The sequence below is a fragment of the Ischnura elegans genome, chromosome 3 (genome assembly GCF_921293095.1).
Source record: "Ischnura elegans chromosome 3, ioIscEleg1.1, whole genome shotgun sequence".
In the NCBI taxonomy this organism is placed as follows: Eukaryota; Metazoa; Arthropoda; class Insecta; order Odonata; family Coenagrionidae; genus Ischnura; species Ischnura elegans.
The window spans coordinates 133,917,744-133,935,858 of record NC_060248.1 but is presented as its reverse complement, the minus strand read 5'-3'; the positions used below and the strand labels follow the sequence as shown (position 1 = coordinate 133,935,858).

The 18,115-nt window shown below is 41.8% G+C and overlaps 1 protein-coding gene across 7 annotated transcripts in view; it reads right to left on the bottom strand.

The window, feature by feature from the left end:
• Nucleotides 1-18,115, bottom strand: part of LOC124156605 (dystonin) — a 614,708-nt gene that overhangs the window by 102,291 nt on the left and 494,302 nt on the right. For 5 of the 7 annotated variants that reach the window (XM_046531247.1, XM_046531246.1, XM_046531244.1 and 2 more), the window contains 10 exons: nucleotides 17,633-17,902; nucleotides 17,029-17,203; nucleotides 15,827-16,157; nucleotides 15,197-15,317; nucleotides 14,811-15,022; nucleotides 14,089-14,236; nucleotides 13,849-13,932; nucleotides 12,774-12,983; nucleotides 10,028-10,140; nucleotides 4,500-5,073 (listed from right to left, as the gene is read on the bottom strand). In XM_046531247.1, coding sequence (XP_046387203.1) covers nucleotides 4,500-5,073; nucleotides 10,028-10,140; nucleotides 12,774-12,983; nucleotides 13,849-13,932; nucleotides 14,089-14,236; nucleotides 14,811-15,022; nucleotides 15,197-15,317; nucleotides 15,827-16,157; nucleotides 17,029-17,203; nucleotides 17,633-17,902 — 2,238 coding nt within the window. The remainder of the gene's footprint in view (nucleotides 1-4,499; nucleotides 5,074-10,027; nucleotides 10,141-12,773; nucleotides 12,984-13,848; nucleotides 13,933-14,088; nucleotides 14,237-14,810; nucleotides 15,023-15,196; nucleotides 15,318-15,826; nucleotides 16,158-17,028; nucleotides 17,204-17,632; nucleotides 17,903-18,115) is intronic. The other 2 variants (XM_046531249.1, XM_046531250.1) reach the window with 2 other exon arrangements.

Here is an 18,115-nt window from a genome sequence, read left to right as displayed (position 1 = left end):
TCACCAGTTGTAGGATCAAATAAACCAGTGTGGAGAGCAGCCTCCAATGACACAGGAACCCTTTCTGCAGGCAAGAGAAAACCACAATTAAAGGCATTTTTCAATTCCATCTCTCCCCCTACGCTACCTCTCAGCAAAACACTCCTACGTAAGTTGACTGCAGCCTCAAGCAAGGGCACTACCACCTCCTCCTGGTCGGGGTCTCTCACTAGAATCGATCTAGGGTCCACTATTCTCAAGCCAAGGGCCTCGCCAAGAGTTATAGCCTCATTAAGTCCTTTCACGTCCCTCACCAATCCTGTTTCCTTGTCATATATATTCTGAGCCACGGCCTGTAACAGCGTGTAAGTGGCGCTATCAGACTCAAATCCTGGACCTTGAACCGTCGTGATCCATCCCCTCTCCACAGCCTCAAAAAATGGCACACGCCTTCCTGTTCGTGGATCCACAATGTGGCCACCGTGCCTATCGATCAGCAGTTTTCCAAGTGCTTCACCAAGCGGAAAGTATTCACTTTGGCCCTCTCCTTCATTTTCCTGTCTAAGATCTTTCACCACCACTATATCGGGATGATAAGCATTTTCGTGAACTAGTCGGTGGAACGGTTCCGTGAAAGTTCCTGATTTGGGATCGTAAAAGCCAGCTGCTTCTGCACCAAGTGGGTCAAGGAGCCTTCGAACAATAACCAGAGTCCGTATGGATTCATCGTCTTCGACAACCAGCCGCACCTCATCAGGTCCCAATACCTCGACGGCATCGGCGGCACCAAGGGCTCGACATGCCAGGGCCTCTTCCACAGTCATCCTCTGTTTGCCCCCACCAGGCAACGGAATGATCACAGTGCATACTTTAGGGTCCATTCCCTTCTCCACCAGTGCATCAACCAGAGGCATCAACTCCCCCTTTTCCTCCTCCACGGCCTTTGGCAGCGACAGGATGCCACTGCGTGCAGCTTCTGCTGGTCCCACTGCTATGCCAGTCTTGGGGTCTCTGACTCTACCAGTGAGAGGATCCAAGAGGCCCAATTCAATCGCTTCCATCGTGGTGACTTGAACCATTTGTCCTTCTTCATTTGGCAGGCAAATCATTTCATTGGGATCGATCAATCCATCCTCAATTGCTTCTCTCAGGGGCATGATTTTTCGTGTGGCAGGATCGAAAAATCCTTTCGATTTCTCATCATACATGGCTTCGCATGCTTCCAATAAATTCATCTTTCTCGGTACTTTACTGCCTCGTTCGACAATCACAGATTCTCTGGGGACTTCTGGGGAGTTTTCCAGAACTTTCAGCAGAGGTGAGGGAGGTCCAGACTTGGCAACGATCAAACGTCCTGTTTCCACAGCCTCAGCCAATGGTATTTCCTTCCCCGTTTGGACATCCTTGAATGTTCCTGCATCTGGATTTATCAGTCCTCCCACCAGAGCTTGAGTCAACGAGATTGCTCCTGCAATAGGAGCGCACGGCAGGAGAGTCATCAGGAAGTCCTTTTCGACAGCATCCACCACAGAGCATCGCTGACCAGTGGTTGGGTGGATTACTTCCGCTGATTTGGGATCAACAAGGCCTCGCTTGAGTGCCACGCTGAGGGTCATGCCAATGGGTGGTAGGAAGTTAGGTGCCACCATTTCCACATCGCCTCCTTCCCTGTCCTTCTCCTGAAACATCTCATCCTTGACCGCTTCCATGAGGTCTTTCATCTTGCCACCTTCTCCCACGACCTGCGTTTCATCTGCATCCACCAATCCAGCATCAACTGCTTCCTGCAAAGTCGTTGACTTCCCTGAGCTGGGATCCCGAATGGTTGATAGTGGATCCACAATGTCGCACGCCAGGGCTTCCCTCAGAGTGATGATAGTTCCGGTCTCGGGGTGGACAATGTTCCCTTTGCGGCCATCAGGCATCACTTCTCCCTCTCGTGCCACTAGCCCCTGTTCGACTAACTGGGGTAGGGATAGGGAGTGGGCCAGCGGAACTACCAGCCTCCCAGACTCCCCGTCGAGGACTCCACGGTCAATGGCCTGTGATATGGTGAGCACATCTCCTCGCTGAGGATCCACTATCGATCCAGAACCTCCGTCCACCTGTCCCTTCTCCATAGCTTCCGTCAGGGGTGACATTACTCCCTCCAAAACTTGTGCTGTGGGAGCATCCATGAGTCCTGCTACGGCTGCGTCACGCACTCGGACAGACTTCTTCCTTGTGCGTTGCAGAATGACTGGTTTTGGCTCCCTCTCAGGACTTTGGGAGAAAGATCGTGCCCTGCCAATCGTGACGCTGAACTTTGGCTCCGTGGTAACTCGACCACGCGTCAGCTCACCTTCTGAAGGTCCCATTTCTTCGTCATCATCATCTCCAAGAGATGAAGTTGGTTCAATCACATTTATCTCGGCCATGTTCTCAGGTTTGACTTTCTCAGCATTCACGGTGACTTCCATATTTTCTTCCTGTTCCAGTTTCACATCTTCCAGAGATTGCACTCCCGTGACTTCTGAGATGGGGATGGCTACTGGGCCCATTGCCAATTCAATGACATCCGGTTGCCCACTGACTTTGGTCACCTGAATGTGGCGTGTTTGCACAGTGGGTGCTTCCACTTTATCATCATTTACTTCAAAAGGTCGCCTTTCCGCTATCACCCACCCTAAATCTATAGCCTCCTTCAAGGTGACGCGAATATCTTCCTTTTCAGGATCTTTATAGAAACCTTTTGGGGGCAGGCAATGACCTGTTGAATCAACAATACGCTTCTCCAGGCAACGCTGAATAGTCGCTGTCCTTCTTGATGGAGTATGAATGATTACTGAAACAGAAGCAGGATCGATTATTCCCAATTTGATGCACTCTTCAAACGATGCCAATCTGTCTGTTCCAGGAATAGTAAAAAGCCCTGATTCTGCATCAAAAAGATTCCTTTCAATTGCTTCAGTGAGATACCAACCATTGGCAGGAAGTTCATACATTTTTGTTTCCGATGTTATGACTTTGGTTGAATTTTCTGTAGTTTCTATAATGACCCTCTTGGTGGAAGTCGAAGAACTGTCAGTGATCACCTTTACAAATTCCTTGTCAGTCGTAACGTTAGAAGGTAAGCTTGGTCCATCAGTACTGCTATCCCCGGTTAGCTTCACCACTACTTTGGAAACAGTAGGTCTTTTCTCCTCAGCGTTTACTCTAGATGGTTGGCTAACCTCCATCGGACTCCCTTCATCTTCCTCACCAAAAGACATGTGAAGTTCCTTTGTAGCTGATGTCACAGAAGCTCCACCACCCTTTGACGTTACTGTAACAAATCGTTTGATTGTGCGAGTAACTGTTGAAGTTGTTACCGTGACATTCAGCAGCGAGCGCAATCGAGCAGCCCCCTCTGGTGTAATCAGTCTCTTCTGGATGGCCTCATTGTTGGGGATTCTAGTTGGAAGTCCATTGGCATCCAGAGAAGAATTATCCAACACTTGGCCCGTCCATGGGTCCACGCGCCCTTTCATGACAACTTCCATTGCAGTCATCTCCCTGCCATCATCTTCCATAACTCCAACTGGGCGGCATAACATGTCTAAGACTTCCTGTCGAACCCATCCATTCTTTACCGCTTCACCCATGGGAACTACTGCACCAGTTTCAGTAATATAACTTCCAGTTCTTGGATCCACAATTTCTCGGCTTAGAGCCTGCTCCAATCCAACAAAGTCTCCAGTGCTGGGATCCCTAAATGCACCTATTTCAAATATTCTTCGACGGGCAACTGATGTTAGCAAGCCTTGTTCTGCGGCTTCAGACAAAGAAAGGACCTCCTGTGTTGATGCATTTTTATATCTTCCATCTGGTAAAATAACTCCTTCCGCAAGAGCTTCAGTAAGCGACAACATCTTTCCCGCACCATTTGAAATACAAGATGAGTCTGCATCCAGAACACCTGACGCAATGGCCTTCAGAAGGGGCATTGCTCGTTTGCGTGATGGTCCGAGCACCTGACCACTTGTATTAACAAGTCCATGATCCACAGCATCACGAAGAGTCAACGGTCGGGAGATGAACTGCCGTTGATGCGCATCGCAAAGGCTTAAAATTTCAACGCCTGACTTTCCAGGCAACACGAGTTTGTAATGACCACCCTGCGGATCAAGCAAACCAGCCTCTAATGCTTCTGGAACAGTCACTTGCTTATCATTGACAAGGTCTACCACCTCAGCTATTCCTGATATTAGAACGGAAGGCCTGGAAATGGCTTCGTCTATCGGCAACATTTCCCCTGTATCTAGATCCTCGAGTTTTCCAGTATCCTCATTGACCAAACCACGCTCAAGAGCATCAGAGAGAGCAATGCCACCCCACTGCTCACTCTGATCAGATCCCATGCCCTTCCTGCTCAGATAACCCTTGGAGAAAGCATCTCCCAATGCCATAGGGCAACCGTCCTCGCCTACAAACTGGCCCTTCTCGGGATCAACCAGTCCCTTGGAGAGCGCTTCGGCCAGTGTCAAAGGGCCCTGCCTTACCTTCTCCCCATGACCCTCCACCTCCGACAGCTCCCTCTGGATAGCCTCAAGCATGGAGATCCTTCTCCCTGAGACAGGGTCCACGACGACGCCCGATGGAGACAGCAGAGCATCAGCAAGCCCCTGCTCTATGAGCCCAGCCCTCGCTGCCTCTGAGATACTCAGTCTGCGTGGTTCCGAGCTCTTGGTGGTGCCTGGGGACAGGATTTGTCCCGTCCTCACGTCCAATATGCGCCTCGAGATCGCTTCGCCCAACGTGAGCACCAACCCTGTCACAGGGTCTCTGACTCCCCGCACGGAACACAACCCTCCCAGCACGCTCTCGTCAGCGTGCTCAACCCGACTGATCGACTGGTACTTGGAAAACTGCATGCTTGTGCCACCTTTCGCAACTGGACTGGCATTTGACCTATCCCCAACTTCCACTGTGATCCCATTCCCTGACAGATTGCTTGAAAACCTTTCATTATGAGGGTCTTCTGGAGAACTGCCAACCATTACCTTGGTAACAGCGCCAACGTGTTGCTGTGGCCCATCACCACTATCAAAGCCTTCTACCGTACGAGTGGTAACCCTGCAAGAGAATAAAACATTGTGAAATGATAGCATATTTGAGGGTAGAGCAAGGGCCACAACCCATTGGGCTACACAACTGAGCAATTCATTGTAAGCTCCTGGGTTTAACTCTCAGGTGAGGCCTTCAACATTCCTCAATAAAAATTCTCATAAAGTCTGAGGTGGCCAAAGGTAACCTCAGATTGATATCACATGGGATTGGCTTAGTTTCAGGTGGAGCTCCACATTCACCTACCAAAAATGACCTTCAGGTTGAATCCCTGAGTGAACATAGGCAGTTGAATGGATGCAAGTTCATTTACTACAATTATAAAGTCTCACAGAGAATTTACATAGATATGCAACTCTTGATCATATGCACCACCATCCCATTCAAATATCTTTGTAACTGAGATGGGAAAAATAAAAAGGAGGAAAATAATCCCTGCCCATAAACCCACTGAAATACAGTGTAGATTCTGCATACTGCATTGCTCTTGGCCAACATGAAGTCACGAGATAGAAAACTTTCTTTCACCCCCGCACGCTCTCATTTCAATTGCAAAGGTATTTGGAAAGGATAGCAATGGTGCACAGATTATTAAAAAAATGGATGGCCATTCCAGAAGAACTTATTTTAATTCCATATATTCACAATTATATTTTAATGGTAAAATCCAACAATCAATTGCAGCATTGAAGCATAAATAACCCAATTTTCATATAACCTACATTTTCCTTAACTTGATCTAAAAATGCTTCAGAAAGCCATAGTGGGAAGCATTTCCATGAGAATGTGGCACTATTATATCATCCACAACATGACCAACAACATCACTTGGAAACAATAAACTTATACCTCTCATGAAGGCAATTATCGTGCGCCTGAGCATGTGCTGATCATGCAGCCACAGATATACCTGTGACCTACAAAAATACCTGTGACTTCAATTGCTTGGATACAAGCACTTGAAGTCACAGGTACTTTTGTACGTTAAGTTTCCCTTTGTAATTGCTATCAGTCAGTGATGCTTACCATTTCGCTCTTCAAGAATGGGAATGACCAACACTATACGGCATGGAAACATCTTCTGATTTAATACATGAAGACGTAACTCACATAAAGACTGATGTCAACTAGATTCTTTTCCGATTGCCTGTTTTCCAAACAATGTAACCCATGCAAACCTGGCACAACTCCAACAACTCGGCCCTTTACCCACAACGTCACTCTCCACTGTTGTCTGATTGGCTACATGCTTCCCTGACTTCCACTTTGAGCATTTTGATTGATGAAAAACGACTAAAAAACATTGCAATCTCACAAAAACATTTGTCAAGGAAGACTATAAATATTAAATGAGTGAATCACCTGTGTATCTATTTTTTGCACCTTAGCGAGCACTCTGGTAACACCGGGAATTAGTTCAGCATCAATTATTGATTAACGACCAAGAGTTTCGCTTCAGGAAATAAGAAGTGAAAAACAAAATTCATGACCAAGTGATGACATAATTTATTCTGCTGTCGGCCTTCATTCATTTGTTCACCCAAACTCTTCCCCCTCCCACTCCCACCACTCCAATTCCACATGCCCCCACCTCCCTCCTACCTCGGCCTGGGTAAATATATCGAGAGAGAGCTGGTTGGATCACCACGTAATTGACACAATGTGTTGAAACCATAATCGGTTGTTGAGTTTTGAATTGAAAGTGTGGAAATTACCATTTGTGTTCTTCTAACATGGATACAGGCATCCCCTGAGTTACGTATGTCTCGACTTACGTAAATCCGTACTTACGTAAGTGATAACCGTATTTCAAATGATTACGTTAATTTTCGAATGCGAGTGCGAAGACGTAGATATTCGCTCGTACAACCTATGGTAGAAAAAATATCGAAAGGTTATCGAGTTTTTTACGCGCTAAAAATAACAAAGTGACCCATATTTGTCATTCCTCGAAGGAATTTTCATTAATTTCTGTAGAAAAATCGCTTATTAATCCCAAGTCAGCAATCAACATGAAAATTTGCAGTTCTAGCGATGGATGTGGTTGTGCTCATTCCTGTACGATACAACATGTTAAACAGCATGCACACCCGAACACAGGCTTTCAACTATTTAAAAATTGTATCCTTAAGTTTGGACATATCCATCTGTGGAATTATAAGAAAATGAAGTTCAAGCAGAAATCTTTATTGCGGAAAAGAATTGTTTAGTACCCACGTAACGGCATTGAAATTTTGAGTGTTAGCAATGAACACCGCAAAAAAGTTGACACACAATATTAATTGCATAGTTGTTTACATGTTTCTGGCGGAAGATTTTATAGCTGAATTTTCTCGTTCTCTCATATTGTGTGCAACTGTAAATGAATATTGCGTCATTGAAAGCTTTTCCCCACTAACTTTGTAGCACGTTAATGACGGAGTTGGCCGAATAAAAGCTCACTTTTAATTAGCTTCGTGCTTTGGAAATACTCTTCAATGTTTCCAGCAAAGTAAATATTCAAATGATGATATTTTCATGTTATTTTATTGAGATATGAGAGAATGAAACTATGTTTCCATGCGTGAAAGATTGAGTGTATGTGTGTGTGAATGTATCTAAGAATATAGTAATTTACGGGTATTTTTTTGGGTGTCATTTGCTCGTAATCCTTGACACTCCTCCTACGTATATTAACTGTGACAGTGAAACCACCAGATTCATTGATCAACGTAATATATAAAAGGCAGAAGATATAATGATTATAGGTAGGTAGAGAATGCATTCTTTGGGCCCTTAGATCGCAGTATAACATAGTGAATCAATTTAAGTACAGTGCAACCTCGATATAACGACACCCCACGGTGCACTAATAAACACTCGCTATAGCGAATTGTCGCTTTACCGGAGGTGGAGCAAATAATAGCCAATATAGCTGTTGCGAACAGATATACAGGAACAGGAAATGTGCGGCGACAGATAAACATCTATCCGATAAACGTAAGCATAAATCCAGACGAAAGGCGATGTTTTTTTGCATCACTAAATTTCCTTACTCAAATAACGACTAACTATTCAAACAATTTATAAGCGCCGCACTGAATGAAAATTATGGAAAGCATTGTTTTGTCAATCATTATATTTATCGAACGACAGTTAACCACATAAATTTGAGACTGAGCACTCCATTAACTTCATTTCTAACAGATCGCTAGCAATTACAGAGGTTAAGGAGTCTTGATGAAAGTCTTCCGGCGGTGAATCCCTCGCTATGGCGAGAGCCAACGCCGAAAGGGTCTCGTAAAAACGAATTTTTTAACACGCTTATTATAGGGTCAATTGACGGTGCATAGGCTATCTCTCGTAATATCGGGGGTGTCGCTATAGCCCACACTCGCTTTAACGAGGTTCCACTGTATTCAGTTTAGTAATGTAGCGTTGAGATACCATACTTTCCCGAATCCACGCGATCGGTCAACTCTGAGAATAATATTACGCATTTTGATTGGCATTGCTCGAGATGCAACTCTCAGACTATATTAATGTTTATCGATTTTGTATCTAATAATGCAAGAATACGCGGTAGAGTTCATGAATATCGCAGTGAATTGAATGAAACTTCACTGAGAATTTACAGCGCATTTCTCCGCTGAGAATTTCACCGTGCCGATTGAAATCTCTGAAGCACTAATGCAAAGGTTCGACTTATGTAAATTTCGACTTACGCCGGAACGCATCTCTTACGTAACTCAGGGGATGCCTGTATATCAATCTCTCACAAAATCATGCCACAGTCTATTTTATATTGTCTGCTTGTTTTCAATTTTATTAGTTTTGCCATCGCTAGTATGATCCACACCCCCATTTCCTTTCACGGCAACTAGTTATAAACCACTAAAAGATGACACAAAGTGGTGTAGCCATTAATTTCGTTTGGGGGGCTCCAAAACCAGAGGGGTCTGGGGGATAATTTTTTAAAAATAGAGCAGAAAATAGAGGGTTTTAAACTTATTTTAACACTGTTCATAATGGAAAAAACTGCATTTTTCATAGAAATCTTTAGTAAGTACATGATTTTTCAACATTTTGTAATTGTGTTTTCATAGTTTGGGGGGGATTTAGCATAGTTTGGCATTCGGGACCTCAACCCCTTGGATCTGGATCCAACTGTATTTCTTTACATGAAAATCATAGGCCTTTTGAAGGTACACAGCTGATCACTTGCTATGAAAAGATTCTCGCTCTTTACCATGCTCACTAAAATAAGCTTTATCTGTCTTAGAATGGAGCATAATTTTAATGGAAAAGTCAACATTTAATTAAGGATGCATTGTGAAAATATTACATTATCTGTGAGTTGCTCAGGGATTCTACATTGCTAATATTCTCTCTAACTAACAGTCAATCTACAATCTTAAGACAAGAATTAATAATGATTGCAATCACAAGACATTGCATCAGTCAAAGTAAATAACAGAATTATTATAGAATACTTCAATTGAAAAATGCATAAAATATAATGTGTCATCAAAAACAGGAGGAATAAAAAATGAGACTTTACCACTGCTAAGCAAAGAAAATTAAATTATAAAATTATACCTAAGTATCATCAAAGTGCCAAAACTGTAATTGGTATTCTGGTATATACTGGTAGCAAAATCTGTTGAAGTTTTAGAGGACAAGGAAATTAAGGAGCTACGTCCTTTGGTACCCAAATGCGTCCTTCAATAGGTTGCTCCCACTTCAGCAATTACGTTTTCTATGAGAAAAATAAATTCCTCCCAAGTACCTACATTAAACAAAATAAGAATACGTAGCATCACCAAATCCAATACGAACGAGCACAATCTAAATGGTGCACAACAATAAACTATGAGTGTGTAATATGTAAATGGCATCCAACACCTATTTATCCATTTATAAATAGGATTTAGAAAAGGCATTAACTCAACGCAACAAAAGAACTGAAATTAAAAATACTTACTGATGTGATTTGAAGTGACTTGTTGAGGTATAGGTTACTGATTCACTATCAGTAGTCTCCGTGATGTTGAATTCTGTTCGGAATGTACGAAGAGTCTTTGATTCTCTTGAATACTGCAAAAAAGATCAAATTTTAGTAAAGAAGAACAACTACCTTCCAATCAAATCAAAATACCATGACATACAATTAACAAGAAAGGCAGACAAAGTGGACATAATGAATAATCCCATTCAATCAAAATAACAGACTTTTGTTAATTTCATTAGACACCAACTTCTGCAATAAAAAAACTACATGACAGTAATGGACAAAGAAATATCCATGAGACCGTGGATATCAAGTTGTTTAACAGACTTGCTTCACATGCAAAGGAGTGCATGTCATTCAATGTACACCCATGTCTCGTATAGCGCAATTTCGATTAGCGCAATTTCGATATAGCGCAAATACGTTCCTCGGGGAAACATTGCAACGCAGTGTAGCCTAATCAAACGCTCTCGCGATAAAACGTGAACTTGCGCTAAGTACACACGAAATTTCTATCATTTTACGCATATTAATATTATTGCTTGCCTCAAATTTTCTTTTTTGTTTATATATTAATCGAAATCCATTGCTGTGCAATGGCCAAATGTATTACTCGTCATTGGGTCCAGATAGCCGGCCTACCGAAGTGATTTATCTCGTCTCCTTAACAGAATGAGTTAATTTAGATCATTAATTAAGCGTGGGGCTAGTGGAAATGAGTTTTTTTTAAGCAATACTGGTTGAGACGTAATTTTTGCCGCCATAGGTTATCGGGCGATTGACTTCAAGGTAGAGGGTCTATGCTAAAGCCTTCAAGGTCATCGGTATTCACGGGGGAGAAATGGAGTGGTGGCCGAGTTGCGCATGAATAGCATCAACATGTAAGAGGGTCCGCTATAGAGTCTCAAACACAATAGCTTCGTTCCCTCCCCGCAGTCGTAGGCCCTCTGCGTCTCAAGAATACAGTTCAGCAGTAGAAGGTGATTTCCATAGAGCCATGCAGAGTAAAAACCAAGAGAAAATGACAAAAAATAGGAATGCGGGTAGAAAAATCAAGAATTTATCAAGAAAAACCATAAACCTTGAAGAGAAATTGATATAGGTCAATTGCTTTGAAAATGGAGAACGTCAAAGCGATATTGCGCGGAAGTTTAAACGCACGATGCCTTATTCTGAATAAAGACGAAGTTAAAACATCAGTGACCTCAGCCGCACCAACTTCAACCAAGCGGTCTACACATACGGAAAGTTCATAGTGAATCAGTACAAAAAGACGAGAGTGGTAACGCTCCGAGAAATTTAGTGAAAGCTCCGGTTGGTTCCAGAATTTAAACGGCAAGCAGGCATTTTCAGTGCGGCGATATCAGGTGAATCTGCAAGTGTTGATAGCGCAGTCACCACAACATTTTCTGATGAACTCCAAGCTATGATTGAAAGTGGCTCCTTTTCCCCTCAACTAGTTTTTAGTGTTGACGAGACGACATTCTTTTAGAAAAGAATGCATTCTCGTTCATTCATTTTCAGGGAAGGAAAACCTGGGTCAGGTTTCAAGGCATTTAAAGACTGTTTCACGTAGCTGCTAAAGACTCGGAGGACTTCAAATTAAAATGATTTATCATTCATAAACTCCGCTAGCTATAAAATGGCATTCAAAGTAGCATTTGCCTGTCATTTCGATGAGCGACAAAAGGGCCTGGGTGACACAATAGTTGTTTTTAGACTGGTTTGAAAAATCGTCAACTGCCGGCAATGCATTACGAACCCCTGAGATTTTTTTAGTAAGAGTAAGAATTTTTTTTAACGTGAATAAAAGTCTTCAAATGCGTGCATACTATCTATAAAGATGTTTTAAACTATAATAATTTATATAAATAATGTTTTCTAAGGCTATTTATGGGAATATATATGTTTTAGAGGAAATTCAATGCCCAAGACCTATGCTACCAGGAACGCATCCCTATCTTCCCAATGTTAAAACGATCTCGTACAACGCAAATTCGTATAGCGCAAAGACCCCAAGGAACGCATCCCTTGCGCTATACGAGACATGGGTGTATATAATAATAAAATTTATAACCGGTTGGTCGCACATCCCTCCTATAATCTTGCTGAATTTCTGGAATGCAAAGGTGTTGCATCGATGTAACTATGTTATTGTATGAATAGTGCTTGAATTTTTTTCTGTATGATTTCAGTTGATATATTTATCTAACTTTGAATTAATTTCATCATTGACTTTGTCTCTATCTAATTTGACCTAATGACAGTAAAATTTATTATTATTATTAAATGAAAGAAATGAAAGCATAGAATTTTTGAGAACTCATGAGAATAACTAATGGTGAATAAAACTGAAATTGAGAATTATTCATAGGCTGAAATGAGAGGTAATATTTTATGTGGTCATATCAGAATATTTTATGGGATTCAAGTGCATGTACATTATACAATACATAATAATAAACAGACAACAATACTAAATGTTTTGAATCATAAAAACAACGAATTACAATTTCCAATGTTCTTTCAGTGTGATGTTTTCAGCAATTGAATGACAGCTAGTTTTTGGCAAGTATTTTCCAAAATTATTTCATATAAAAAACTCATTCTATTTTATGGACCAAATATTTTCAAGAGACTAACGATGAAATCTCTCTATAATCCTGTATAATCATGAAGGAATGAGGTCATGTGAAGAGAAAACAAAGGGCTTGCTGACCTGCGTGCTTGGATCTCTCTTCCGCAGGATATCCAACAAGATGTCCAAGAGGCTCTGGAATTTTCGGTTGAGAAGGTCCAGCTCAGCACTGATCACTTCAGCACCCGGCTGGCGCCTGGCTCTCTTTGCGCCGAGTAAGACCTCCCCATCAAGGCTTGGGTGGATGTCCTCCAGGGCATCCCGATAGCTCTGCAGCCTCAGGTCGTAGATCTGCGCGTTGATTGGTGGGCGGGGGTGACAAGGGGGCGACAAGTTAATGGTTATGCCCCTGGTTAGTCATATTAGTGTGTGTCAAGTCGTTTTGGGGCTGCGCTGGGCTGGGACCATGGCTTTGTGGATTTGGAGGGACCAATCCAGAGGGTCGATTAACTAGCGGTCTAGCAAAGGACGGGTGAGGAGGAGAGGCATTTCATTGGGGCAGGTGGTGAACTGAATGGGGAAATTTACATGGCAGTTTTGTGAATGAACAGCAATGGATATACCATTAAGGTTCCTTGAGGTTCGTTACGTGAAAGGTTAAAACATTTGGAACAAAGCTTGACTGGCATCTTATGCATAAATATATAATTATTATGAATATGATACATTTAATATCTCTGGCTTGGATATGGGTAGTTATGCAGCAATACACCAAAATTATACCATGATTTTTCCTACACTTTCATATAATTTACTTAGGAAGAGGATATTTGATTATTAAGGCAAACTATGAAATTTAATATGCCCTATTCAAAGTCATGCAGACACAAATATTATTACAGTCATTACAATCCCCAACTACCTCATTACAAAATACATATATTATTGATGTATTAGCCAATTAATAATTAAATATGTACAGATAGCTTTATATTTTGATTCACATGGTTATGTGTGCATGAGGTGCATGGTTTAAATTTGTTGGTGGGTCATTTGGGAGTATATACAAAGAATGGCAAAATACATCCATTCTGTTCATAATTGTGTGTGCATGAAACATGAGGCAAACAAGGAGCTGCATCCACGCTCACTCTCTTGCGCCCATGCCGTCCTGGAAGTGAGACGTCACAACGCAACGACAACAACACATAATTACCTTGGCTTCCCGAATGAATCGTCCTCCTACCATGTTCACCTGTTCTATGGCTGGTGTCTTCTCCACAACATTATTGAATAGAGCCTGCAAAGATTGCACGTTACAAAGTTAGCAAGCATTCAAATGCAAATGCATTTCATCAAGAAAAATGATGACCATGGCAATGAAACCAAAGTGATCGCAACTTTCTTCAGTCCATCAGTTTTTTCTTTCTCAGCGTAATAATAGCACATTGCTCACCTTCACGGGTTCAACCACTTCTTTTGCTTCCTCCGTCACAGTTATTGTTTTCAACTTCGTGTATGACTCATCCACCCAGCTGCTTTCCGTCTGGTATGATGTCGCATACTTCTGAAGCAGTTGATACGCTGCTTCACAGCTACGTAGCCTGAAATGAAATAGAAGTCACCATAATTCAATTACCTAGATAAATGAAATTACTGATCTCAAGTATATAAGTTGGGGGAAACAATGTGGAAAAAATTTTCTCAGAAGAAATATAGATAATTCACAAATAAAATTTACCAATCACTCTCATGTGCATATATTTCAAAAAATTTATCGGCTTAGATTTTTTGATCATGGTCAGAGCTTAGCCTGCCCTTCCCCAAGTGATCAAAATTCTATGCATGATTTTCCTATTGTTTTTGGGAGGAACGTTAAGAGAGACCTCACTACTACTCTTGCCAGTCTGTCATTGAAGTTCGTTAGCAAATAGAAATTATTGTACCTTAACAAATTCTTACATTCATTTTAACCTCACCACAGGAAAATTTACACATTCTGTCACCAAAAAAATTGCCTCATATCTCTATTCTGGCCTTGTAATTTACACAAGATCATATCTTTCAACCTAATTTTACTTGCGATCCAGAATTTACACAAGATGCATGAAAAAAGCAGCCTCGAACCTTCACCGCGACAAAATAAAAATAAATTGAAGCACTAGAAGGCATTGTTACCTGTCGACCACTTGGCTGGAGACAGAACTCCATCGAGACGTGACGCGATGCACTTCCGACTCCATGCGCTCCACGTCTGGGTGTGGACCTCGCTGCAAGGGACGAGTCTTCTCCACAATGCGCCGTGCATTATTGGCATCGTCATTAAGAGTATCAATGACAGTCTGTTGAGTCTGCATTGAATTCTGCAACCTGAGAAGGTCCTCATGCACCTGAAATAATTTTGGGAGAGAACATAAGCCTTTTAGCATAACATGTCCAACATGAAAGATGGTCTGAAATATTTGCCACTTGAAATATTAAATATTTATTCAACTCAAACAAGTTAAGTGATAAAAGACTCCAAATAAATTTAAAAAGGAAGCACTTGATAAGACAACACTTACAGCTTGAAGGGCATCAATTTCCGATGGCATTTGATCATAAGTAGCAAGCTTTGTCTCATACTCTGACACAAGGGCGAATGACTCTTCCAGTCCTGTTATGACAATTTCCACAGCCTTGAGCCTAAAAAGATAAAGAGATGCATTAGTGATTAACCTATTCAATGACCTAGGATTAATTGGTAAATCAGTCTGTCTCCTGGAGTTTCTGCAGTGTCTGGCAAAGAAAGCAACAGCAGAATAGGCAACAAAGAATTATCTTCAAGAGGCATGAAGAAAAAATAAAATTAACTATAAAAATAAGGTCTCAAATATATGCCCTACAAAAAACTTTTATGGTTTTTTCAAATTCCTACTTCCTGGTCTTGATACAGCATAAATCATTTAAACAGCATATGAAACTTTGAAATAGATAATACAGCCAATCCCCAAAGATAAAAGATGGTGATGGGACTGATTTGAAATCCATAAAGAGAAAGACAGAGAAATTCACAGAAATAAAATAAATCTACTCCAGGTAAATGTTTCAGAGAGCAAAATGTGAAATGATGTTCTTCCACTCACGGCAAAGAAACAAGACAAAATGGCCATTGATACAAAAACTGCAGAAAACATTAAGTATTGTGTGCATACCTTTCCACGTAGATGTGTGAGAGGCTCCAGATCTGTTCCCACTTGATGGTGCACCGCTCCATTTGGGCCTGCAGCGTGACTATGGTCGTTTGCGATGACCTGCGCGTAGTGAGCGTGCGAGAGGTCGCCTGTGTAGCCTCCACCTTGGGTCGCAGTGCACTCAGCCTCATCTCAAAGTCCTTGTGCTCCACGACAAGGTGCTCGAGTGAGTCGAGGTCCCGTGGCAACGGGGCAGCTGCCCTCGTGTTCAGCTCCCTCTCTGCCTCATCCAAGTCCTCCTGCAGGGAGCGCACCTGCTCCCCAAACGTACGACTCGCATTCTTGTTCTCCTCTGAAATGACCAACACAAAAAATGACGTGGCGCTCAGTCCACTCTCCACAAAAGTATTTGCATTCACCTCCAAAGGAAGGGCTGCACAGAGAAAACAAAGAGTGAGAGCATACAACATTAGGTAAATTACATGTTGCCTACACATGAATACATGGCATAATTGTATGTCTTTCTGATTATTCATTAATAAAATGCCCATAGAGTACTAAAAACTATCAGGGTGAGTTAAGAGTCTGCAATCTTATGGTTCACAGGCAAGACATTCACTTCACCATCCACCAAGACCAGCAGTTGCATTTCAATTGAACAGGAAGTCATGCCACTGAACTTGAAGAATAGATAAATTCACAACGATAGAAACCGTTAAGTAGCATGCCTATATTTCAAGAGAAACTTTAAGGCCAAGAAGCGCAATTGATTTTACTTTATGGAATTTGGAAATTCGTGGAAGAGAAAGTAAAACTGCTTGTGCGCTGCTGAGAATTTTCCTTACACAAGACACATTCAGAAGAAATTGTGAACCTCTGATTTCACTAAGTCTGTATTCCCAAAAGCCAAAAGGATTTTCAAAATATCTGCTTCTTGTTTAAAATTCAGATGGGAGACTAGATCTAAATTTACATTTAGACCACAAACATTTAGAACACAAGGTAACTACGGCATCATGAAGTCCATCATTAAGTAATTCAGTATTTAGAACATGTTGCTTCCAATTGCATACTGAAGATGGTGAATTATGGCCACGAACAAAAACTACAAATATTTTGACAAAATAAATCAACAAGATACAGCATAAACAAAAATGATTTAAAAAATTCCCTCCTCACAATAAGCAATGACTTTTCCTAGCAATGAAAATTGAGTGTGTTACCTTCAGCTTTGGCTTTCCTTTCAAACTCATCAAAAAGACGGTTGACTTCATCCATTTCTCTTCGAAGTCGCCGCAGTTGAGGATCGCTGGGATCACCCTCTTGCAGCAGTTTGTCTGCGTCTTCATTCAATGCTTTGCGAATGGCATTCCTCTGCTCTTGGCCCATGGCAAGGAACTGTCCACAAAAGGAAGATGAATTTGGACAAACTGTACTGGACCAACTCCAATATCAAATGGACAATCTCAATGCCAAGTCCAAATCATACACTCCACATTTAAAAACCAACATTCTGACAATTAAGGGAGGCAAGGAATAAATTATAACATACCAATGATTATTTAACAAACGGATAGAAAATACTTAATTTGAGAATGTGAATGAGAGAAGCAACATACAGTTTTTAAGAACTCAATAAGCAAAGAGTCTAATGAGGTAAATGAAAATCTCTTCAAATTGTAAGGCCTCTAACAGAAAACCAGGAAGCATTAAAGAATTTCCTATCATTCAATCATTTACAAATTGAATTCATGATGAAGGACAGCAATAACCATTTAAAAAAAAAGTTACACTCATTTCAGCATGATGAATAAAAGAAGTTCTCACCTGGGCCAGATCCCAGCTCTTCACGACCTTGATAGTGGCAAAGATCATGTTCTGCCTCAGGCGAAGCTGCTTCTTCTGCCAGAGGGCCACAGAGCGATCAAATATCCTGCGAAGGCGCTCGGCCGCTTCCAACGCCTCCTTGTCCGGAGGTGGAATGACAAAGCACACTCCTGGCACTATTCCCTCCTCTCCTGCCACGTTGCGCACTCGCCATTTGACCCTCTGCGAGTTGTCATGCAGCGTGCACTGGTCTCCCTTCTCAATGTTCATCTGGAGGGAGAGAGAGAGAGAGGAGATCAGCATTTTTGCAGTCAACAATATCCATTAAAAAAAACGGTCAGTGGCAAAGGAAAAGGCAAAGGCAAAGTGGCAAAGGAAAGGGGAGAGTATTTAAACCAAAATAGTCATCAGCATGAATGACCAATGCGTATTGAAATATGAAGATAGGCACAGTTCTTACATTTATGCTATGACCAACCATGG